Below are 25,879 nucleotides of genomic sequence, written 5' to 3'. Positions count from 1 at the left end.
TTTTGGAGAAAGGAATGAAGATGAGAATGTTTTCCTTTAGGATTGATATTATCTGTAGGCAGAAGAGTGTTCTGGGTGTCCATGTCTTAAAAGTCTGTCCAGCTCATTAGACTGAGACCAAGAACAGGGGGACTGAACGGAGGTGAAGGTGAGGATGCTTTGGGCAGTGGAACTGGGTGCAGCATTAGAACAGTCAGGGAGGAATGGCCGTGACTCCAATCCTTTAGCTTTTGTCTTTGTGGATTTTTTTTTCTTTCACTAAAGTATTCCAGGATAAATGGTGTTGAGGTTTTATTATGGTTTTGGTTTTGTTGAGACAGGGTCTCATATAGTTCCAGCTGGTCTCAAACTCATGAAAATCCTCCTGCCTTAGCCAAATGCTAGGATCAAAGCATGAGCCACCATGCCTGCATGACATTGGGTTGTTCTTATGCGGCACTTTTCAGTCTTAGCTATGTACCAGGCAGAAGGCAGGGACTTACAGAAGCCCCACACCTAGCCAGCAAAGACAGGATTATCATTACTGTGTTGTACTGAAGAGAGTGAGAAGTGAACAAGCTAAGGAACTGGGAAAAGTCACTCAGAGGGAAAAAAAATAGTGTGTGAGTGTGTGTGTGTGTGTGTGTGTGTGTGTGTGTGTGTGTGTGTGTGTTATAAAATTGTGGATGCAACTGTGTGGGTGGTATATATGCGTATGTTTGAACATGTGTAGTCATGTGTGTGTGCACATGCGTGCTCATGTGTGCATGCATGTTGGGAGAGTGAAAGACGGCTCCACTCGGCAGCATGTTAAATTGTGAGCATGGCTTCTCTCTGCTTCTCCTTTTCTCCTTTCTCTACTGTGATACCTTCACTACATTTCCGGAAAATTGCCTGGGGAAGGCACAAACTCTCTCTTTTGGTGTTGTTTCTTCTCTTTTTTAAATCATATTGATAATTAGCAATGCATGTTAATTATATAAGTTAATTAGTTTCATTATAATGTTTCCATGCATGATCCCTCTTTCCACATTGACACAAGAGTGTAATGCCAACAGAACTAACAGACATAGCTCTTCAAGGGCTGTGGCAAACTTCATTTTTGCTCCAAGGGGTCCAGACGTCACTCTGGGGCAAAGGGGCATGAACACAACAAGAGGGAGCAGCACGCTGAGCCCTGTGTGCTGCTGTTCGGTGTCGCCAGGCTTCAGACCCAGGTTCCCTTTGCACCTGCGCATTTTTCCACTCTATGTAAACTAACTTTCTGGAGCTAAAAGGAAGAAGGGTGGAGGTGCTCACCATAGACAAGAATGCCTATTGAGAAGGAAACACAAAGGACATTGTCCACAAGGTCCTGTGGTAACAGGAGCTCCTAGCCTCGGCTCTGCCACCATGAGCAAAACCATCTTGGGCAGGCTACTAGAGTTTGCATCAGCCTCCATGTCTTTGCCTACAAAGTGGAAACAGCAACAGCTTCAGCCTCACAAGCTTCTGTTGCGCATGTGCAATAACAGCGGGGGAGGGGGGTGCTGGCGTCTCTAGAGCAAGAGCTTCATGAACAGCAGCTCTTTTCATTGGCTCTAAGTCACCCTTGGTGCTAAGAATGGAATACATAGCTATGTAGTGTCTATCCAGAGCAGCTAGGTTAGACAGCCAGGGTTCATGTACAGAAATGACAGCACATGGCAGACTGCTATCACCTGAATAACCTAGAGTGCGAGTTACAGAAGATCAAAGCAAGAAGTAACTATAGAATTAGATGAAAAATACAAATGGAAGAAAAGGTGGTTAATTTTAACTGATATCACAAGCTAGTTCGAAAGAATTGGGAATACAATCCAGGTATCCTGATTCACGTGCTAATAGTATTCCGTGAAACTATGTCATGACACTACCCGAACTGCAGTAATTAACAACTGGAAAGTCCTTTTTGACAAGTCACACACTTTACATGCGTTATCTTATTAAATATTCATAATAAGGAGTAATGGATTGTATCTCCCCCCCACCATCATTGAGAACACTGAAATATGGAAAGATAAAATTTTTTCCAAAGTCGTATGGCCACAAAGTATGCAGTTCAGAGCTTCAGTGAAAGTTTCAGTGAATCATGAGGGAGGGATGATGGGCAGAGGAGAACAGGCTAGCTGAAATCAGTGAATCATGATGGAGGGATAATGGGCAGAGGAGAGCAGACTAGCTGGAATCAATGAATCATGATGGAGGGATAATGGGCAGAGGAGAGCATGCTAATGAATCATGATGGAGGGATAATGGGCAGAGGAGAGCAGACTAGCTGGAATTGAGGGACTGGCAGGCTGTCTCTTCATGGTGGAAATGGATGTTTTCAAAAATAAATGTGATGATTTTACTGGAAGAAGAAACTCAAACAGAGGAGTGAGCAGGTATGGTAAGAATGTGGGTTGATGGGGGGTGCAGGGAGGAGGGGAACAGGGTGACAACCTTGGAAGCCAATCCAAACTACAAATATTCCCTTCGTGGTTTCCTTGGAGAGAAGACAGGGGCAGAAATTGAGAGTTTGACAACTTTACAGTTGTCCACATTCTTAGGGCTAAACTGGCCACAGGCAGAATGAAGAAGCATTCAGTAGGGGTGACACCAATCAGTGTCTAGTGGTGACGGAGCTATATGAGGATGGAGCATCTTTAGGAATCCGCATCCCGATCCCCAGCTGACACTCCCCACTCACTGTCCCCACAGGCATCTCCACTTCCTATCTGAAGATAAAGTCCTCTGGCAATCATGAAGGTTCTCCTCCACTATCAGAGACTTAGATTTATCTGGCTTGCCAAGCCGGCCGGCCGGCACTTCCACAGAGACCCCCAGCTCTGGACGCCTCTGACGCTTGCTGACTTTGAAGCCATAAATCGTTGTGAGAAGCCATTACCCAAGAACTTTAACTTTGCTGCAGACGTGCTGGACCAGTGGTCCCAAAAGGAGAAGGTACAAGACAGCAGTAGGTCTCCACTGATCCTGTTGCTCTGTCTGCCACATCCTCTCACTGTGTCAAGTTCTCACCTGTCAGGCTCAAATCAATTCTTTATCTCAGCAAGGGCAGGAATGAGGATGGCTCCATGGGGACTTACCAGTACCAAGAGCCCGTATACACACTTCGTTCTGACGAGTGTCTATCTTTTTGTTCCTCTCGGACAACTCAAAGTCCAGGGAGATGGGGTCAGATTAACTCAACTTTGGAAACATGCTCCTTCCCTGTTGAAAAAGGGCAAGCCCCCTGAAGGGGTGTGTTTCCAAGATGGTTGAAGTGCCGAAGAGCGTGCCTTCTGCAGGCACACTGGGGAACAGGTGTGGAGAAGGAGTGGTGGCAGATATCAGAATCTGCCTGCTGAGTCTGGCAGCTTTCCATTACTGTGACAAAATACCTAAGACGTGCAACTTAAAGTGAAGAGAGATTTCTTTTGGTTCATGAGTGCAGAGATTTCAACATATGCTCAGTTAGCCCTGTGGCAGCCTTGGTTGTCACAGGGAAAGTGCCTGGGGAGGAAGGCTGCTCACTCCAGGGCAGCTGAGGTGGGAGGAGGGAGGGCCTGGGGTTTGATTATTCTCTTCCTTCCACTAAGCTCTAGAGCCACAGGATAGGGACCACCCCTTTTAACATAGGTGTCTTTAAGGACCATACCTTTTAACACATGTGTCTTTGGGTGACATCTCCAAACCATGGCACATTACTTTCTCCTCCCCATGTGTCCTGGCCAGTCTGGAGAGAGGCCAGCCAACCCCGCCTTGTGGTGGGTGAACGGCCAAGGAGATGAAGTGAAATGGAGCTTCCAAGAACTGGGTTCCTTGTCCCGAAAGGCTGCTAATGTGCTCACCAAGCCCTGCGGCCTGCAAAGAGGAGACCGGGTGGCTGTGATTCTGCCCCGCATCCCTGAATGGTGGCTCATCAATGTGGCTTGCATGAGGACAGGTCAGTATCACAAATGTCACAGTTGTAAAACACAGAGACCAAAACTTGAGAATTTTCTGAGATTCCAGCTTTGACTAAAGCTACCCTTAAAGAAATTAGAGAAAGAAAAGTTAAAATTAAGAGCAATCATGGTGTAATAATAATAACAACCTTAAGAAAGAAATTGGTATTACTGTGATAACCATTTGTTAAGGCATTTGCCGAAAGTCACACCACTTGAAAGTTATACAATTGGGGATCTGGGGAGATAGCTCAGCAGGCAAAGTGCTTGTGCAATCATGGGGACCTTAATTCCCACATAAAGTTCATCATAGAGAGACAGGTGCCTATAACTCCAGCACTGTGGGACAGAGACAGGCACATCCCCAGGGCTCACTAGCTAGCCACATCTAGTCAAAACAGAAAGTTCCAGGCTCATACCTATACACTCACACACACAAGTTAAAAATGAAAGCGAGAGTTACACTATTCAGAGTTAGACACAAAGCTCTACAGAAGCAAATGTGAATGTCAGCACTTCTTTACAGTGTAGAGTGCTGTGCCCACAGCCCAGAGTTCTCTCTTCTGAGTGTGTATCTGGATTCTCTGCCACATGAAAAGAAAAAAGAAAAGCAAGTATTTGGGGATGCAAAAACTTGTAAGAATATAAAGTACTCTGGATCCAAGTTGGAAAAACATCCAGCCCAAAGAATTGATATATCCAATTACATATTTTCCTCAAAGTAGTAATATAATGCACCCCAAGTAAAAACTTGCACTTTCTGACAGGGGTTGGTAAGCCACAGACTGCAGGTTCCACTTGTTGGGTAAACAGAATTCTTTGCTCTGCAGCAAACCTGCTGACTGAGACCAAGATCAATCCTGCAGCCAACGGAGTCTAACACACCCACCGGGTCCTCTACTAAAGAATTCTCTAATCACTCTAAAAAACACCACCGATCTTCAGATACCAACTAAAATAAATGAGGATGCCTAAGGACAGACTACTACAGAGAACAGAAAGATGTTTTGCAATGTTATTAAAAATCATACAGAAATGGAGACAACTTGAATAAAAATGATTAAATAATTTGTAGCCTACTAAGATGTAAGTTTAGTTGAGGTGCTGACTGCTACTTGAATGTCTGGTCCTGATGGGATAGCACGTAAAAGACAATTTATACTAATGATTACCTAACAATATTAATATAATCAGGAGAATTTCATAGAATTTAAGATACTCTTGCTGCTAATAAAATAGATGACAATAGAAATATAAAAATATTTGCATTCACTATATAAAAAGGAGACACAAATGGGAAAACAACCGTAGTTGGAAGAAGATTAAGAGCAGTTTTATCTGTCATAAAATATGCACTTAATATTTTATTACTTGATATAACTTATTTAAATTATGAAATCCATGAGTGTTTAAACAAGCTAGTGTTTAAAAAAAAACAGTTCATTAAATGAAGAAAAGCAACTATGGACCTGTTTTCTCCCCAGGATGTCAAATTATTTATGTGAATTTTTTAAACTGCTTGCACTCACCACCTGGCAAACTGTTTTGATTTGCTTCAAGGCATACCCAAGAAAGCCTAAAATACTTGCTGTCCAGCAAATATTTGCTGTCTGAAATCCATTAGCAGAATGGATAATACGTGCCCCGACTCCCAAGGTGATAAACTAGCCATTGAATAGATTCACAAATCCACCAAGTAGACTATACTTTGCTGTGGGATGGTCTGTATGTCAAGTGTGTTGCTCTGATTGGTCAATAAATAAATCACTGATTGGCCAGTAGCCAGGCAGGAAGTATAGGCGGGACAAGGAGGAGAATAAAGTTGGGAAGTGGAAGGCTGAGTCAGAGACACTGCCAGCCGCCACAATAACAAACAGAATGTGAAGATGCCGGTAAGCCACGAGCCACGTGGCAAGGTATAGATTAATAGAAATGGATTAATTTAAGCTATAAGAACAGTTAGCGAGAAGCCTGCCACAGCCATACAGTTTGTAAGCAATATAAGTCTCTGTGTTTACTTGGTTGGGTCTGAGCAGCTGTGGGACTAGCAGGTGAGAGAGATTTGTCCTGACTGTGGGCCAGGCAGGAAAATTCTAGCTACAATACTTGTGAATCAATAAAAACAAATAATTTGTAAGAGAAACCATTTTATATTTTTATGTTGATTGATCATTCTGAGGTGCTCTAATGTGTTTTCTTAAGAGAATAAAAGCTTAATCAGTTGAAATATATTTGGTAAAATAGCCTTGGGATGGCAAGATGGCTCTGCAGGTAAAGGTGCTTGCTACGCAAACCCAGAAACTGGAGTCTAATCCCTGGGGCCTACCTAAAGGTGAAAGGAGAGCACTGACTTCATGAAAGTTGTCCTCTGTCCACATGCACACCATAGCACGAGCCCCCCCCCACACACACACACAAAACTTCCTATTTCGTTGATTTCAGAATACTCAGCAAGGAATATATAGCTATACAGAACAGGTCTTGGGAATAATGGAAATGTCTTACTGGCTTTGCCACTGACTGACTTTGTGACCCTTGGGTGAGTTACCATCCACTGGCATGTGATATGTGCTCAGTGAGGTGGTGGCTACTGCCGTGTTCTGCATGCCATTGTCTTCCCACGGGGTCACTCTGAAGAGTCAAACCACCTTCTCTCGGCCTTACATCTAAACCTGCCCCATGTGTTCTACTCGTGAGGAGCTCTGAAAACCTGTCTCTGGCTGCTAGTGTGTAGAATGAAGTGGGACAAATTAAGTGTTATCCTAGTCATCTAAGCAAATCTTGGTGGTACCAGACCTTTACATCAGAGATCTGCAGGCTGGTTTTGCCACTCACCAGCTATCACCAAAGTCTGAATGCGCCTACCTGGGCTGCTTTGAACAGTTGTCATGGGCTATTGAGATGGCTTGGTTAGTAAAGGTGCTGACTGCACAAGCTTAGCTTCAGGAGTTCAATTCCCAGGACCCACAAAGAGAAGGAAAGAACCAAGTCCACAAAGGTATCATTTGACCTCCATACAAAACACACACAAATAATAGATAAATAAATACATCTTTTTAAGTTTTTGAAAAGTCGTCTCAAAGCATCCGGGGCTATACAATCTATCAAAAAACAATGGGCAGGCATTTTCTCATCTGCATACAGTTTTTCACTCTGTTCTGTTGCACTGATGTAGTATGTATATTATAAAACATTTGCAAAAAGGAGATGGCACATGAAAAGAATTCTAGTGTCTCAGCACCTTTGAAATTTCTATTATTTTCTCCTCTCATTCACAGTGGATTATCTTGAAAAACTCACCTTGGTTGGAAAGATTGAATAAGATAATGTTCATGAAAAATATGTCATAAAATGTAACATGAGGATTAAATGTTACATAACCGTTGCATAATCACATCAAACATGACATTAAAATGGCTCTTAGGATTAGCCCATCATTATGAACCAGAAGCTGTCATTATCCCCATGTTACAGTAAAGAAGGGAAGGCCAGAGACTAAGTTGCAAGGCCGGGACTAGACCCAAGGCCTGTCAGACTCCACAGCCAGAACTCTAATGATCCCACATGCCAGCGGCCTGTGGAGTGTCCCAGGGAACCAAGGCACGGGGGTGGCTGAGGGCTGAAGTTCTTCCCCACCCGGGTCCAAGGCCCACATTTCCCCCATGGACTCCAGAGCTTTAGCTCAGGAATTGCTTTATGTTTCAGGGCTTGTCTTCATGCCGGGAACGACGCAATTGACCAGAAAAGATATTCTCTACCGGCTGCAAGCATCCAAGGCCAAGTGCATTGTGGCCAGTGAGGAGGTGGCCCCTGCAGTGGACTCCATTGTGTCAGAGTGTCCCAACCTGAAGACTAAACTCTTGGTGTCTCCACACCGCTGGGACGGATGGCTCAGCTTTCAGGAGTTACTTCCGTGAGTATTTGTTTGCACTAGCAACAGCACAAATCATAGCTACAGCTCTGAATCTGCTTGTCCAATGACTCAGCAGTATCCTGAGCTGATACAGGTTCCTTCCCCAAAAAAGAATTTTTTTAAGTGTGTGTGTGTTTTGTCTACACGTAAGTCTGTGCACCACATGCATGCAGTGCCCACAGAGGCCAAAAGAGGGCGTTTGATCTTCTGGAGTTACAGATAGTTGTAAGCTGCCATGTGGGTGCCAGGAATTGAACCTGGATCCTCTGCAATAACAAGTGCTCTTAAACACGGAACCATCACCCCAGCCCCCAAAAGAATCATTTACTAAATGATTTACTGGCAGAAGGAAGAAATACAGCTCTGCCCTGACTTTCCTGTTTCCTCGGTGGCCAGTGATGAATGTGCAAAGGCCTTTGCCCAGCTCCTGGGTCACAGCTATTACCAGTCTTCCTTTTATTCATTGGACATGCTCTAGCTCAGGGCCTTTGCACTGGCTGTTTCTCCTGCCTGGATGCTCTTTCCTAGTCCTTTTCATAGTTCCTTCTTGTCCCGTTTCAGTTAAAATGTTTTATCATTAAGTGTTGCTGCCCCTGACCAACTAGATGCGAGCCATAGGCTCTTTTCCCTTCACATCACTGTTTCTTCACATCGCCAATCCCTCTGAGTGATCAGACTAGTCTTTTGTTCTCATAGATTTAGTTTTATCTGGTCCACCATTTGGCTTTGTAAATAAAGTTTTATTGGCACACAGGAGTGCTCATTTGGTTTTATTGTCTGTGGCTGCTTTCATGTAATGATAGCAAATTTGGGCAGTTGCAATAGAGACCTTATTACACACAGAGCCTAAAATGTCTGCCATCTGGCCCTTTGCAGAAAACATTACAGCTCCTGTCCTAAATTATATGCTCAAAGGAAGACAAAACTTTGCTGCACATTTGGTTGATACCTTTATCTTCAACACCTAACAACACATAGCTGGGTGCTGAAGGAATATTTAATAATCAATTGAACAAACAGATTGCTTAACCTCGGTTTTCTTCCTATGTAAAACGGGGATATTTTGTACCGCAAACATCTAATGATAGTTGAGGATAAAATAAGCTATGAGAAAGCATCTCCTAAGTTTTTAAAAAATGAGAAAAAAATGTTCATTGATAGCATTTTACTTATTTAAGTGGCTGATGATTTGTAAAAAAATTTTTTAAAAGTGCAGTTCGTATTTTTTGTAAGTTGTGAATCCAGATAAGTTAAATGAAATTTCTTAATCTATGAAATCAGGATAATGACAGTATGGGGTTGCAGAAAACACAAATGGGATAAGGTAATATGACATTGTCTTAGCTAGGGTTTCCATTGCTGTGAAGAAACACCATGACCACAGCAACTCTTATAAAGAAAAACATTTAAGTGGGGTGGCAGCCTACAGTTTAGAGATTCAGTCTATTATCGTCATGGTGGGACTTGGCGGCAAACAGGCAGACATGGTGCTGGAGAAGTAACTGACAGTCCTACATCTTGCAGGCAACAGGAAGTGGTCAGTGACACTGGGCAGTTATCTTGAGCATAGGAGACCTCAAAGCTTGCCCCCCACAGTGACACACTTCCTCCAACAAGACTACACCTACTCCAACAAAGCCGCACCTCCTAATAGTGCCACTCTCTATGAGCTTATGGGAGCCAGTTACATTCAAACTACCACAGACATGCTCAGCATAAGGCCAAGAACAAATAGCGCAGTAATCGCAATTGTACTGGAAGGCTGGGTTCACACAGAGGATGAAGGGAGCAGATGTGGGGCTGGTTGAGTCTGTGTGGGGAGACAGGGTGGCTGGGGAACTGTCATTTGGAGGACGATGAGACTGGCAATGCAGCTCGGTGGCACAGTGCTTGCCTAGAATGACAAGGCCTCAGGCTCCATTCCCAACACCACAAAAACAGAAACTAAAAGCAGGTGTGGAGTATATTCAGGAGGTCAGTGTAGGAGAATGCAGACCTTAGAAGCCAGTATAAGCGACACAGCAAGCACTATCAAAGAAAAGAAAGAGAGAGAGAGGAAGGAAGGAAGGAAGGAAGGAAGGAAGGAAGGAAGGAAGGAAGGAAGGAAGGAAGGAGAGGAGAGAGGGAGGGGGAAGGGAGGGAGGGAGGGAGGGAGGGAGGGAGGGAGGGAGGGAGGGAAGAGAACCAGCAGAGACAGCTATAGGATAGTAAGTTCAGGTTTAGGAGAGCTGGAGAGATGGCTCAGCAGTTAAGAGCACTGACGACTCTTTCAGAGGACCCAGGTTTGATTCCCAGCACCCACATGGCAGCTCACAACCATCTCTAAGCTCAGTTGCAATGCCCACTTCTGGCTTCCATGGGTCTACATGCATGTAGTGCACAGACCTGCATGTAGGTAAAGCAGCCATATACAAATTTTTTCAAGTAAGTTAATGGCTAGCCATAATCAGATCAGGGATCTAAGATTATCCAGATGTCTAACAGGTGGAGAACATGTGAGTCTCAGGTATAAAGATAAAAATCTGGAAGTTACCAGAAAGAGTCGGCTCTGAAACTCCAGAGCTCTGAACTCAGGGGAGAGAAAAGCAGACCTCATTATAACCCCTGCGCATCTTCCTGCCTCTCAGAGATCCTAATGTCTCTGCTTCTAGAAAAAGTAAACACATAATAAAAGCTTTGTATTAGTAGGTTTCCTTACTGAATTGAGAAATGTCCAGAGACAAGAGATGTTCCCTAACCTAGGATGTTAGATAAAGTAACATAACCACCCACTCTGGAACCCACAACATCCAACTTCACCCACTATTTGTACTGAAAGAAAAAATTCAGTGATCTTTTTCCATTTTGAGGAAAGAGAGTCACCAAGTATCTCAATACTTGGTGAAACTATTTTTGACATTGTGGCCTGAATATGTTTATTACGTCTCTACAGTTCCGATGGCGTCCTTCATCATTAAAATTAGCTGAGGGCTAGAGATGTAACCCAGATGATGGAGTTAGCCTAACATGGGTGAAGCCCTGAACTTCTCCAATGCCTTGTAATCTGAGTGGGGTAGCATGTGTGTGTAATGTCAGCACTCGAGAAGTGGGGGCAGGAGCAAATTTAACATCATCTTCAAATGCACAGTTTTCAGCCAGCCTGGGCTCTATAGACAATGCCTCAAAACAAAATGATAATATAAAATGAAATTCATTGAAATGAAACCTTTTACTTTGAATTTTTCCAAAAGGTAAATTAAAAATATAATTCATGAAGCAGCGTGTGGTGATGCATGCCTTTAATCCCAGCACTCAGGAGGCAGAGGCAAGCAGATATGTATGAGTTTGAGGCCAGATCAGTCTATATAGTGAGTTTCAGACCAGTCAAGTGTGATGAAGTGTGTGTGTGTGTGTGTGTGTGTATGTGTGTGTGTAAATCTGAAATACTGTATCAGTTATCCATCACTGACTAACAGCCTATCCAATATTTACTGATGTAAAAACAAAAGTAACATTTTATTTGCTTATATGCTGTGAGTCAGAAGTTCATGCACGGTTCCCCAAAGGCAGCTGGTCTCTGTGTCACGTCAGCTGGATGGGGTCAGAATATCAGAGAATAGGTTTATTCCTAAGCTATTGGTGCTGACTGACAGCAGAGGCACCTGAGTTCCATTCACGTGGCCCCTCTGTCAAGCAAGACAATCTGAACATCATCTGGGGCTGAGTCCTCTGGTCTCCAAGGACAGGAAAAACAACTGTGACACCTTTGCAAGATGAAGAAGTCCCAGAATCCCTGGCACACTGTTTGGCACACAGGTTAAGTCATAAGTCTCACCTACATTTAAAGATGGAGGACCACTGCTCCATCCTTCAGTGCAGGAATGGCGTGTTTGTGCAGGGATAGGAGGGGCTGGAGAGCTGTCTACACAGCCTTACGCAGATTGCTATCACCTAAGACAAATGCTTTCCACCTTAGCAATCCAAGTACTGATGACCCGAACAGTACTGAGGGTTGCCTAATTGGCTAGCATGGACCCCAATTTAGCTGTCTTTCATTGTCTCATTTTTGGTATGATGCCAGCATGACTGGAAGAGTTCCAGACATAAACATTGTATACATTCTATACATGCACAGTATTCATGGGCTGTGAGACAGGAGGAATGGAATGGGAGATGAACAGTGGCATCCTGTCCCCATTATTCTCTTTTTTTTTCTCATAAAGATATATGCATGATGTGTGTTTGTGCGTGCATGTGTGTGTGTGTGTGTGTGTGTGTGTGTGTGTGTGTGTTCCCATGCATATGGGCACATATATATGTGAGAGTCCACATGTACATGCTTGCATGTAAAGGCCTGGAGCTGACATCAGATGTCTTCCTCAATTTCTCTCATCACCTTACACACTCTCTCATTACCTTACTCACTCTCTTGTTGAACTCAGAGCCCATCAATGGCACTATTCTGGGTAGCTAACTTGATCTAAAGCTCCTGTCTCCACCTTCCAAGATAGGCCACCACACCAGCCTGGCATTTACATAGGTGCTGGTATCCAAACTCTGGTCCTCATGAGCCATCTTCCCAGCCCTCGTGACTCTTTTTTCAAAGCAAGCAAATGACTCCTAAAAGTAGGGCTTTGCACCTGTTGGCTATAATTCTCCCAGGCCCATTCCTAAACCAGCCACTGGAAAGGAAAAGGATGATCCTGATTGGCTTGCTTAACTATGGCTGACTGAGGAGGCAGTTTCCCCGAAGCACCTGGCTACCTAGTACCTGGACAAAACCAGACTTTTGTTAGTTCAGAGAAAGGAGAGGATGGCTATTTGGTTAACTACTAGCTTGTTCTGTCAGAGATACTGAAGATTCTGAACAACAAAAACTTTTTAAAGTTTGGTCTCAATGTATTTGGCTTTTGAGTCTAAAGGTCTTCCTCTAAGCCCCAACTCTTGAAATGGTATCAATTTACAAAGATTCAATGCTATTTTTAATTTTTTTAAGTAAATTACAAAGACATTGAAACAAAATGTATGTGCTTTCGTTACTGACTTTGCAAGTTCCCTTTGGCTGTATATTTGGCCTACCATTAAATGAGCTTACAAATGAGGACTTACACTGTTGAATCTTTGCCTTGATCTTTAGAGTCCCTCGAAGATTTCCTGGGAGTTTCTGCTCAGGGAAGCTTTGTGGTAGGTTTAGTCCATGACTCCCCTGTGGTGAGGGGGAAGTGAGAGCAGAACAACAGCAGAGTTGACTGGTCTGTCTTCAGCCTCTATCTTGGGGTTCATCTGCAGATCGGCTTCTGAAGAGCACAGCTGTGTGGAGACAGGAAGTCAAGACCCAATGGCCATTTACTTCACCAGTGGGACCACAGGCTCCCCCAAGATGGCTCAGCACTCACAGGGCAGCCTTGGCATTGGGTATACCCTTTGTGGAAGGTAGGAAGAAAAAACCTATGGTTTTATTCTTATTTTGTTTGCAGCTAGGTCTCACACTGTGACTGGCTCTGGACTGTAAATCCCTATGTAGCCTAAACTGACCTCAAATTTTCAGCAATCCTCCTCTCCCCACCCCCAAATTTGGTATCGCAGGAGTGCACCACCACACCCACTTCTTTGTTTTGTATTCAGTTTCCCAGGCTGTCAGTGTGGGTGTCCAACTGTCAATGGGACACCTCTCTTTGAATGGCTATTTTGGTATCTCTAACAGAACTCTCAGTATCCCTGTCCCACCCTAGGTAAATGGTGCCATCTAATTAACTGATCAAGCAAGAATTTAGGATTGGAGCTTTGATTCCTAGAATGTCTGCCATCCTCTCCTTATTGCCAGGTGAATTTACCTACCCAGAAGGGTCTTTAAAAATAAATCTACCTAAAACTGTTACATTGCTCTATTTAATTTTCCTTATACTTAAAGCATTCAATGATCAATCTCAATCATCAAGCCATAAGATCTAGAATACCCAAGGATTATCTTCTGATATTCCTAGGGGATTGCTATCTTGATTAGGTTCACTGAGATGGTAAGACCTGCCCACCGTGGGTGTCACCATTCCCTGGGCTGGAGTCCTGGACTGAAAGTGAGCTGAGCACAAACATTTGTCAGGTTCTGCTTCCTGACTGTCAACAACGTGTTAGAAGCTCCCTCGGGCTCCTACTGCCAGGATTTCCCCAGCATGGTGGAGTCTACCCTGGAACTGTGAGCAAAATTTAAATTAATCCTCCTTCTATCAGAGGATTTTATCTTTTATCACAGCACTTTATTTATTTATTTATTTATTTATTTATTTATTTATTTAGGTTTTTTCGAGACAGGGTTTCTCTGTGCAGCTTTGCGCCTTTCCTGGAACTCACTTGGTAGCCCAGGCTGGCCTCGAACTCACAGAGATCCACTTGGCTCTGCCTCCCGAGTGCTGGGATTAAAGGTGTGCGCCACCACCGCCCGGCTGTCACAGCACTTTAAAATAAATATCTTATCTACCTCTCCTATAACATTTACATACTTAGTTCACATTATTGTGTGTTTGTTCCTACTCTGTTTCCCTAAAATAAAAGTAGAGATCTGTCTGTGTGCTTCATGATAACAGTACCTTCTACATAATAGTTGCTCATTAAATATTTGTTATAGTGATGGACAAACCCATACCCCAGTACACCAAATCCAGCCCCCATTCTACTCCCAGATGACGTAAGGTTCAGGAAGTCCTTCTAAAGAGAAGGGGATGCACAACTCTGCATGTGCTCTGAGACTTGCTTCCACTGTGGTGCAGGGCAAGGCTACTCCTCAGAAACACGAGTGTTTGCTTACCAGTTTTATGTTTGTTTTTACTCTATTCTGCTGCTTCTATGTATGTAGGTATTGGCTGGATTTGACACCCTCAGATATCATGTGGAACATGTCAGACACTGGCTGGATCAAGGCTGCCATTGGTAGCGTGTTTTCTACGTGGCTTCAAGGTGCCTGTGTCTTTGTGCACCGGATGGCCCAGTTCAACACTGATACCTTCCTAGATGTAAGTCTTGATCCCACAAACCCATAAGGAAGGGATTCCTCAGACTCCAGGGCTTCTCAAGGTTCTGGAAATCATGGTTTTGTTTTGTTTTTAAAGCAAAGTCTCAGGGAGTTGACTTAGGAAGGCTTGTGAGTGGAGGGGACTCGCACTCTCAGAGGCTACAGCTGCAAATCACTCAGGGTTCACGTGTGTGGATAAGTCATGGCAGCTTAGGAGCATATTTCTAAATAACAGAAGGCTCAAGTTTAAACATATTTTGTTTCTGATCTAATAAAAAAAGGGCAATAGCTGACCTCGGGAGGTTGCCTTTCTCTTACAGCAGTCCTTTCCAATCCCATCTCTTTCCCCATCCTGTGTTCCTCATTGTAATTCATAAACCCCAATACTCCTGCAAACCAGATATGCATGTCTTCCACCAGACATGGCTACGTTAAGATATCTAATAGCACAGCAAGCTAACTGTAGTCTACACCACATTTCAAAAGAACTAGAGGGTAAGATAGTCCCAACACACAGAAGTGATTGTATTTGGGGATATTCACATGCCAATTGCCTTGATTTCATAAACCAGGGCTCTTTAAACATTGCCACTGTGATCTTTTTTCACCCAAGAATGTAACCCTCCAGCTATAAAAATCCAACATTACTGACAATAAATCATAAAGAATTTATCTTAAAATAATTCTTTGATATATATGTAATTTCACAATTAATTAAAAACAAAACTAATTTATATACTAATACAAATATCTGACAGCTTTTGCCTGATGAAAACATGATTAAAGCCAATTACATTCAATAGTAAAAAAATCAGTTAATCTTTATGAAATCTGTAGCATTTATAAAGCATCACACCCATGTGTGAATAAAAGCTGTGTTCAATCTGCGATTATTTATTTATTTTTTTACTACCTGGTCTAACAAGATAGATTGAAGGCCTTAAGGGAAATATAGTGAGGTAAAGGAAGGGGGCTCTCTGCATCAAGTTTAACAAGTGTCCTGAAAAAGAACTGTTTACTCCACAATTTCAAGACTTCTTTTGCAAAACAAGAGCATTTTTTAATTTTATAAAGATAATGTAGTTGTGAAAATCTCTAGAGAACTTGTGTCATTCTGAGACGTATACATTGCACTTACTAAAACATTAAAACCTCTGAAGCAGGTGCATAGAGAAAAAGGCCACTTTATGAATTAAGAGTTATTCTCGGTATTATGACAGTGCAGCTGGCCTGCACACACGAGGACAACATTGTCCAGAATGCTTATGTTTAATACCAGCCATGAACACAGTGAATGATGCAGTGGAGTCTGCTCCTCCGTTTAGGGCTCCTCTGAAGCATGATAGTTTCACTAGACTTAAAGGGCCGACCTAAGGAACTAGAGGTGCAGTAAGCCCGCCAAAATTTATGCCCCTCTAAAGTGCCTGTTTCTGTACTTGCTCAGTGTTCTCTGAAGGTGGCTGTCCTTCACAGGAATGGTGTGGAAAGGTCCTGGTAGACTAGCTCAGTGCAACACAGACACATGAGTAAAAATGGGTGTGAGTTCACCATGTGAAGTTCTGAAGTCCAGTAGACCAGTTCATATTTTGGATTGTTCTCCAACTCAGCAATTCACCTATTGAATTTGACAGTGTAGGCCTTTTTATAGAATGTGTACATTTCTCTTTCTATTAACTAGAAACCCCCAACATGTCACTAATGACAGCTGGTGAATGTTGACTTTCTTATTCCATGTGATTAGCAGGCAGAAATGGAAAAAGAAAGGTTGTAAAGTGTCATCTCTAGCCATGGCCTCTAGCTGATCACTCTTGACATGTCTGTCTTTCTGTCATCCAGACACTTACCACTTATCCCATCACGACCATGTGCAGTGCTCCTACTGTGTACCGGATGCTCGTACAAAAGGACCTTAAGAGGTACTGGACAGAACTCTCCACCTGAAGCACAAGCGGAAGCTGTCATCCAACATTGCAGAGCTTCCCTGTGGTAGCACAGGGTGGCCCAGGAGTCTGAATCTCAGAGTATTGACATCTGGACCAGTTAACACTGTGTCTGGAGCTATTCTGTGCACTGTGTGATACTGAGCAGAGGCCAGTAACATCGTGCTCCCCTTTTCCTTCATTCGTGACAATCAAAATGTCCCAAGATGTTATTGGTACCTTATGGGGACAAAATCATATGGCAGCTTAGGATCCAGGGAAAGGGCTGGGGAGATAGTTCAATCAGTCACATACTTGTCACTCAAGCATGAGGACCCGAGTTTGATCCCCAGGACTAAGTGAACATTCAGGTGTGGTAGTGTGCATTTGTAATCTAACACTGGGAAGACAAAGACAAACAGATTCCTGGGGCTCACTGGCAAGCCAGAATAGCTTGCTTGAGGAGTTTGAGGCCAGGGAGAGTCCCTATCTCAAAAAAAACAAAAACAAAACACAGAAAACAATGTGATGGTACTTGTGGAATCACACCTGAGGTTGCCTTCTGACCTACACAGACATGGGCATCTGAACACACACATACACCCACACCTATAGGAGCATGCATATATATATGTGACATGGAGAGGCGTCCCTTCTTTTCTTGTCAGAGTCACCTCCTTGTGGCTATCAATGTGAACATCTTGCCTCACATTTCAAGTATAAGGCAAAGCTATATGGGGGTTACTTGAAGACACGAGGTACATTTTGCCCACATAGCTTCCTGCTTGTTTGAGGCCCCACTGTGTATGGGAGTCACACTTCCACATTTTCTTGTCTGATCCAATAGACCACTAGTTAAAAACAAAAGATCAAAAGTCAAGCAGGCCGGGCTTTGCTACTTGCTTACTTGGCCTCGCTAAGCCCTGTTAATTTCACTTAGGACTCTGTGACAAGGATTCAGTGTGGATGGCATGCTTGGGCAATCCGCCTAAATAGGTTCACAGTGCAGAGTGTCCTACTTGATGCTCTATTACTGGGAATGCTTTTACAATTTCTTTAGTCTCTCTAGGCTCTCCTGCTCTGTGGAATAGGGCTTGTGAGAAATCTAAGTCTTCCTAGAGCTATTATCACACAGCCACCACCTAATCTGTGTTATATCATTTATCTCATAATTATAATACTGTATATTATTATTAGCATTTTTATCTACCCTTTTCCCTTCTATGCTCCCCGCCTGCCAACATGAGTTTCTCCAGGAACCTTCTGTTCGCCATTCATGTGCCCCACACAAATAGAAGGTACCCAGCAATATGGGAGGTATTCAGAAAATATTTAGGTCCTGAATGTTTCTAAGACCCATTTCTCCCAGCTCTTCTGTCGCTTGAGCATCTAAACTTGTGAAGAAATGTTCTCCCCCAAAGACCATGCAACTCTGTCTCCCCAGATACCAATTCAAGGGGCTACGGCACTGCGTGACAGGAGGGGAGCCCCTCAACCCAGAGGTGCTGGAACAGTGGAAGGTGCAAACCGGGCTGGAGCTGTACGAAGGCTATGGACAGACTGAAGTGGTACATTTGCAGCACCAAGTTTAAGTTTACAAGTTTTACCTCAGTGGCCATGGGAAATTGGGCCTCAGACCCTAGAAGATACCAAAATCCTCAAATGTTCATATTCCTTATATTAAATGGGACAGGATTTGCATAGAACTTAAACACATCTTTCTTTATATTTTAAATTGCTAGATTACGTATGGTACCAAATACAATGCAAAATGACTATTTGAAATTACTGCTTAAATAGTTGCTCTGCTGTGTTAATTGGGGAAAAACAGGACAGCAATGCTTGTATATACCCAATACAGGTGCAATTTTTGCTATTTATTTATTTATTTATTTATTTATTTATTTATTTGGGTTTTTCAAGACAGAGTTTCTCTGTATAGCCCTGGCTGTCTTGGAACTCCCTCTGTAAACCAGACTGGCCTCGAACTCAGAGCTCAGAGACCCACCTGCCTCTGCCTCCTGGGTGCTAGGATTAAAGACATGTGCCAACACCTCCTGGCAGGTACAATTTTTAAAACCACATACTTCAAATCCTAGATTAGTTGCTTCTAAGGATAGAGAATCTATGTATATGGAGACCTGGCTGTACGATGGGGCTTATTCAGCCCCAGGATTGACCACTGAGGCCTTGAGTGCTCCACTCATGCTCCAAATCTTTATGGAATTCCTCACAATACCTTGCTGCAAATAGTATTCAAATTTGTGAATTGCACAGCTAGGTGTGGCTAAAAGGGGGCTGTTATTGGCCCTTTTTTCCCCTCCTCTATGCATAGGAGATATCTCAGCAAACTTAGGGACTTAAGGGGTTTTCTATTGCCCTGAGAAGGACCTCCCCAGCCCCGAGAGCCTCTGGGAGAATTTATTTCAATGTGCATACAATGGAGTCTAGAAGGCATGGTTTGCAGCTGAGTGGTCCTCAACTAGGTGTGGCAGAATATGCCTGCAGTTTCAGTACACAGGCAACTGAGGCAAGAGGACCGCACATTCAAAGCTAGTCTCAGCTACATCGTGGATCTAAGGTCACCCTCCACTATAGTAAGACCTTTAGACCTTGTCTCTAAAGTCCAAACCATAACAATAAGAAAGAAGTATGGTTCTCACAACAGCAGCAGAGATGCCACATAGAAATGTGGTAGAATGTAAATCCTCAGATCCTACCCAACATCACTGGATCAGAACCTTGGGAGTGAGGCTCACCCCAGAAGATGACCTTGATTTTCTGGGAAAATCAGGCAAAACAGTGGAGGGTGAGTGCAGTGTCTACATAGGCCAGAAGAGGGTGTTGAATGCCCTGGAGCTAGACTTACAAGCAGTTGTGAGCTGCCAGGCATGGATGCTAGGGACTGAACATGGGTCTTCTGGAAGATCAGTATGCGTTGTTAAACACTGGGACATTTCTCCAGCCCTCTCCATGGTTTTTGTACGCTTGTTTGTTTTTGAGACAGGCTCTCTCACTGAACCTTGCACTCACCAATTACGTTAGACTGGCTGACCAGTGATCTCAAGGGATCTGCCTGTCTCTACCTCCCCAGCATTGGGCTTACAAGCTCACAACCACTACACATGGCTTTTTATGTGAGTTCTGGGGATCAAAACTCAGGTTCTCGAGTTTGATGGCAAGTGCTTTATTAACTTGGGCATCTCCCCAGCTCCCCAACCTGAATCTTGTTTCATTGTCAGAATTTATAAACCTAGATAAAGCATGTCCTCTTCATAGGGAATAATTTGTGCCAATCGCAAAGGACAAGAAATTAAACCAGGCTCCATGGGAAAAGGAGTAGTGCCCTACGATGTCCAGGTGAGTTGAGAAGACATCTGGTTCAAGGAAGAAGAAAAAATGCTTTGGTTTTCTCCTCTTTGAACTACTATTCATGATCTGCTTTCATTTTATGAAAAGAAAGAAAGGGGGTAAAAACTCAAATTATTTATTTTATTCCAGATTATAGATGAAAATGGAAATGTCCTACCATCTGGCAAAGAAGGGGAAATTGCCCTCAGACTGGAGTCTACTCGGCCCTTCTGCTTCTTCTCTGAATATGTGGTATGAGCATGAAGAGCATGCTAGCCATGCCTGAATACAGAAATGGGCCCAAATTTCATATCCACCACACCTTGCTATGTCTTGGGCAAGTGTTAAATACAGGTCTGTTTCATTAGCTGTAAAATGGGGAGAATGACATCCATTTCTTGAGAGTAACGTTAAGACAAATTCTCCATGTAAGAAGCCAATCACAGTGGCTGTCCTCAGAGAGGAAAGGTGGACCGGCTGAGGGAGAAGTTGCACGCAAGCCCTGGAGTTCACAGGAGAGGTTTAGCTCTTAGATCTTCAATCCTTTGTGTTCTAGTGCCCTTTATAAAAAACCCTGATTTCTTTTATAAATATGATGTGAAAGTCCCTCAGTGGATGTCACACCCCGTCTGTTCTGGCCAGACTAACCCCCAAACGCCATCTTTGATTGGTAGGACAATCCAGAAAAGACTGATGCCACAATAAGAAGAAATTTTTATGTCACTGGAGACAGAGGAGTAATGGACAATGATGGATATTTCTGGTTTGTCGGCAGAGCAGATGATGTCATTATATCCTCTGGGTTTGTACATTTGCTTTCTTAGAAAGTGATGACATGGGGGAGGGGAGAGCTCCTACTTGGGGAATGTGGTGATCAAAGGCTTCCTCTCCTCTGCAGGTACCGGATTGGGCCATTTGAAGTGGAGAGCGCACTGATAGAGCACCCAGCAGTTGTTGAGTCGGCTGTGGTCAGCAGCCCAGATCCCATCCGAGGAGAGGTAGAGCGGATGTCAGAACTAAAGCAGCAATTTCATTGTCAAGTTCTGTCCATGTGTCTATGGCAAAGGCCAACTCAGGGGCACTCCGTTAGTTCTCATCATAGGGTACATTACACAGGTAATCTACTTTACAGAGGAGTTTTCTATCTCAAAGGAGTCTGGGATCCTTTGAGTGGCCCATGACAGAAACAACCCTCAATTCAGGGGTTCGAGCTTCATCCAAGCATTCCTGTGACGTTATGGAGGCTCAGTCTCCCTGTCTGCCTAAGATCCTTCACTGTAGTTCTTCCCATCACATAGCAATGAGCTCTAGACACAAAGAAGTATAACTCCCTCCCACCCTACCAGGAAGGAGTGAGTTCTTTTCGAAACTGTTTCAAGTAAATTCCACCACATCTCTAGCCAGTGTGGTTCAGCAATTGGTGTAGCCAACTGGCTAGACCTGGATGATATGCCAGTCAAGGGCTATGAAGGAAGGTAAGTGCTGGTAGTTCTACCAGAATGAAGTGAGGGGAATATTCTTGGACAACTCAGAGACTGCTATTCCATGGGGAACAGATACTGTAGCTAGAGATTTCCTGCCTGGCCCACAGTCAGGACAAATCTCTATCACCTGCCAGTCCCACAGCCGCTCAAACCCGACCAAGTAAACACAGAGACTTAAATTGGTTACAAACTGTATGGCCGTGGCAGGCTTCTTGCTAACTGTTCTTACAGCTTAAATTAATCCATTTCTATTAATCTATACCTTGCCACATGGCTCGTGGCTTACCAGCATCTTCACAAGCTGTTTCTCATTGTGGCGGCTGGCAGTGTCTCTCTGACTCAGCCTTCCACTTCCCAGCTTTATTCTCCTCCTTGCCCCGCCTATACTTCCTGCCTAGCCAACGGCCAATCAGTGTTTTATTGATTAATTAGCAACACATTTGCCATACATCCCACAGCACTTCCCCTTTTTTTTTTTTCAAAAAGGAAGGTTTTAACCTTAACAAAGTAAAATTACATATAATTTGGGAATTTGGGCGTAGCTTCTCTTACTACTTCCTGCTGGAGGGGGCGCTGTATCTTATGGGGAAACAAAAAAAATTTTAGAATTATGGAATAGTCCATGAGGCTGTATCGTCTGAGCCAGATGACTTCAAACCATTCTAGATGTTGGATCATCTGGGCCATGATGTCATTGGAGACCTTCAGGGGGTCTTGGCTGGTCAAACCTGATGTATCTTAATCTGGAACAAATCCATAGCCTTTGGCTTTCTGTGGGAACAAAAGCAGAGACTCCTTTCCAAAGTAACATATCCTTATATCCAAATTTTGAAGTCAAGATATCTTTAAAATATGCATATTGGTTTAACTCAGCTTCCTTTACAATCAAATATCTCTCTGCAGTTAAGAATCCCAAAGACAACACAATCCAGATTCTCTGTGTAATATTCATCTTTACGTGGCTTATTTTTATACTACCTTTACTGTCTCTTTAAAGACTTTATTTTTTAAAACTATGTATTTGTTTCTATAACTCTATATATCACCTTTTTTTGTCTCTTTCAAGCCTACGTATCTTTTACACACATTGTAAACTATTACATCTGAATCTGTCTTATTGTGAATCTCTTGCCTTAAACTGCAGCAGCTGTGGCTGCTGGCTCCGCCCACCTCAGCTTCCCAACATGGCTACGTTTACCGCCAGCTCTGGGAGCTATCGTGGGTCTATGCTTTTATCCAAGCAGCGTGTAGCCCAGAAACCTCTTTTTTTGTTTTGTGCTAGCAAAGGCTAAATCCACCATGCAGCTTAATGTGCCACTTGCAGAGGCCTCATTCCTGCCATACTGCAAGTCAAGCGCGCACACCAGGAACCCGCCAGTAGCTCAAACCGGCAGCTGCCGCTCATTTGAGAGAGACAATTAGGAACTGTTTTTAGCTCCGTTTTAGAATCTTTTTTCTCAGTTTTTAGGTGGAAACTCTTGCCACCACGTTGGACGCCATTTGTAGCTAGAGATTTCCTGCCTGGCCCACAGTCAGGACAAATCTCTATCACCTGCCAGTCCCACAGCCGCTCAAACCCGACCAAGTAAACACAGAGACTTAAATTGGTTACAAACTGTATGGCCGTGGCAGGCTTCTTGCTAACTGTTCTTACAGCTTAAATTAATCCATTTCTATTAATCTATACCTTGCCACATGGCTCGTGGCTTACCAGCATCTTCACAAGCTGTTTCTCATTGTGGCGGCTGGCAGTGTCTCTCTGACTCAGCCTTCCACTTCCCAGCTTTATTCTCCTCCTTGCCCCGCCTATACTTCCTGCCTAGCCAACGGCCAATCAGTGTTTTATTGATTAATTAGCAACACATTTGCCATACATCCCACAGCAAAAGCATCAGACTCATCTCCTACACAACTGTTACAGCTCAAAATACATCTCTTATTGAAATGAGAACAGAAATTGTACCCAGGGTCCCCTCTAAATTCCCATTTGTCTATTTAGGAATCACATCTCCCTTTCCTCCTGTAAGTTTTCTGAAGACTTAGCAAACAGAAAAATGTTGAGTCAGTGTGGCTATCAGTACCCCCCACACACACACCTTCTTCTATGCCTCCCCCTCACATTTCATGACCTACCACAGGGGTATTCTGAACGGCATCTTCTTGCCCCTCCACTCTGGATCTATTCCAATCTCCAAAATATTTTCTCCTGCCACCACATCTTCATCTTTTCAACGTAACTGATCTCAACTGAATTCCAGAATCGTTGTCAGATCTCCTTCATATCATATTATTTAGAATCTCCATTTTTTCCTGCTCAACATGTCTCTAACTGTAGAAGTATCATAGCATAAATGCCTACCTCCAAATCAAGGACTGCCAGATACAATCAAGTGAGCAGAAATGTTAAGTCCATGTGATATAAACAGAACTCAGCACTCCCCACATTTACAGTCCACTCCTCTGGAAAGAGCTCCCCAGATGTACTTTATAATCTTTACAATCTGTCCCCAAGTTCATTCAGCATCTCTGGGGTTTGCACTGCTAGGAACAGTCCTGCCTGTGTTCAGCAATGGCTCCAAAACCTTGATGTGTCTTACAAGCCGATGGCTTTTCTGCCGCAGGTGGTGAAAGCGTTCGTGGTGTTAGCTGCACCCTTCAAGTCCTCCAACCGCGAGAAGTTGACTGCCGAACTTCAGGATCATGTGAAAAACTCAACAGCACCTTACAAGTACCCAAGAAAGGCAGGTGCAAGTTACCTTTGACTGTGTCTGGTTTCGGCTTTACGCTTGCTATGTATCCTAGAAGATACCTTTCGAGTTTGTTTACCATGACAGTTTTTTGTTTTAAAGTGTTTTATATTTAAGATACTACAAATGATGTTAAAAAAAAAAAAGTTTTAAAATCAACACTGCAGGGGCTAGGGGTATGACTCCTTGCTGTGTGAGGACCCCAGAATCCATGCAAATGACCGGTGGGTATGCTGGCCCACCTGCCTATAATTCTAGCCTTAGAAGGCAGAAATAGAACACCAGAGCAAGCTGGCCAAGGTGAAGGTAGGAGAGCACCAGAGCAAGCTGGCCAAGGCAGAGGTAGAACACCAGAGCAAGCTGGCTAGCAAGACTAGCCATATCTGAGGACTCTGGGTTTGATTAAGAGACACAGCCTCCATAAAAGGTAGCGCGTGCACACACACATACACACACACACACACACACACACACACACATACACACACACAGAGAGAGAGAGAGAGAGAGAGAGAGAGAGAGAGAGAGAGAGAGAGAGAGCTCTTCCTGAACCTTTCTTCAAAGGATGAAGAAGAAGCACATGTAAAGACAAAGATGGCTGCTGCAGTGCCTTCCGGCACTGGGGTAGTTCCAGCTGCTACTGGATGAGTACAAGACCATCTCATCTCCATTGGCATCATTTGGGCCAATATGTAGTTCATGTGATCTGATCCAACCATCCTCACACCTTCTCCATTACAATAACTAAATTGGTAAATCTTTGACTTTCAGAAAAGAGATGCGAAGGCATCTAAAGGTAACAGTATTATCTTAAGAGAAGAAACCAAAGATAGAAGTTTACGGGCAGGGTGTAAGGTGAAAACTCTGAATACTCTATTAATCACCCCTGAATTCCTCAGATTCTTTAGGTCCCAGCTCTTAAAAACTGTGTTTTAAGAAAAAGGCCTCTTCTCCGAACCAGATGTAGTAGAAGGTAGTAGTCTCAGGTGCAAACAGAGAAGGCCAAAGAAAGGATGAAGAGATTATTTCCTTTTGGCAGGACACGCCAAGCCTCCAAACGTAACCCTTAGCCAGATTCTCCTACTGCACTGACAGCCAGGATGAGACAAATGGAACCAAGAGCCTCATGGTGTGTTTTTTTATCAATTAGGTGGAATTTGTTCAAGAACTCCCGAAGACAATCACTGGGAAAATCAAACGCAACGTGTTAAGAGACCAGGAGTGGGGCCGAGCGTAGCTGGATGGGAATGAGGCGGGACTATGTAATGACGCAATTGTTTTAGTACTTGCTTCCTGAAAACTCAGTGACTATACGTTCTTAAAACACTTTACGATTTGTTTTTTCCCCATTTGAAAATAGGTTTCGTTTTGTACCTAAACAATAAAAATACAAAAAAAGCAAAACCTAAACATGTTTGAGGATGCTCTTCTGATGCTCAAGCCAACACAGAGAATGAAGTGTTTAGAATAACCAGGTCAAATGAAGCAGAGGGGCAGCATGCCATGAATCTGTGCTTTGTTCTTCTTCTTGTCCTGAGTAATCCAAAATAAAGA

General features: G+C 43.5%; 1 protein-coding gene across 1 annotated transcript; it reads left to right on the top strand.

Annotated features, from left to right (window-relative positions):
* Positions 1-2,742: 2,742 nt before the first annotated feature.
* Positions 2,743-25,562, top strand: Acsm4 (acyl-CoA synthetase medium chain family member 4). The gene is made up of 13 exons (XM_059251360.1): positions 2,743-2,943; positions 3,715-3,925; positions 7,632-7,839; positions 13,108-13,251; positions 14,669-14,825; positions 16,661-16,740; positions 18,188-18,311; positions 20,023-20,103; positions 20,245-20,346; positions 20,769-20,896; positions 20,993-21,092; positions 24,200-24,319; positions 25,476-25,562. The coding sequence occupies exons 1-13, from the start codon at positions 2,743-2,745 to the stop codon at positions 25,560-25,562; spliced, it is 1,743 nt and encodes a 580-aa protein (XP_059107343.1).
* The last annotated feature ends 317 nt before the right edge of the window (positions 25,563-25,879 follow it).

This window comes from Peromyscus eremicus, chromosome 1 (genome assembly GCF_949786415.1).
Source record: "Peromyscus eremicus chromosome 1, PerEre_H2_v1, whole genome shotgun sequence".
Lineage (NCBI taxonomy): Eukaryota > Metazoa > Chordata > Mammalia > Rodentia > Cricetidae > Peromyscus > Peromyscus eremicus.
Note: the sequence above shows the minus strand (reverse complement) of the source record. Positions and strands in the feature narration are given on the sequence as shown.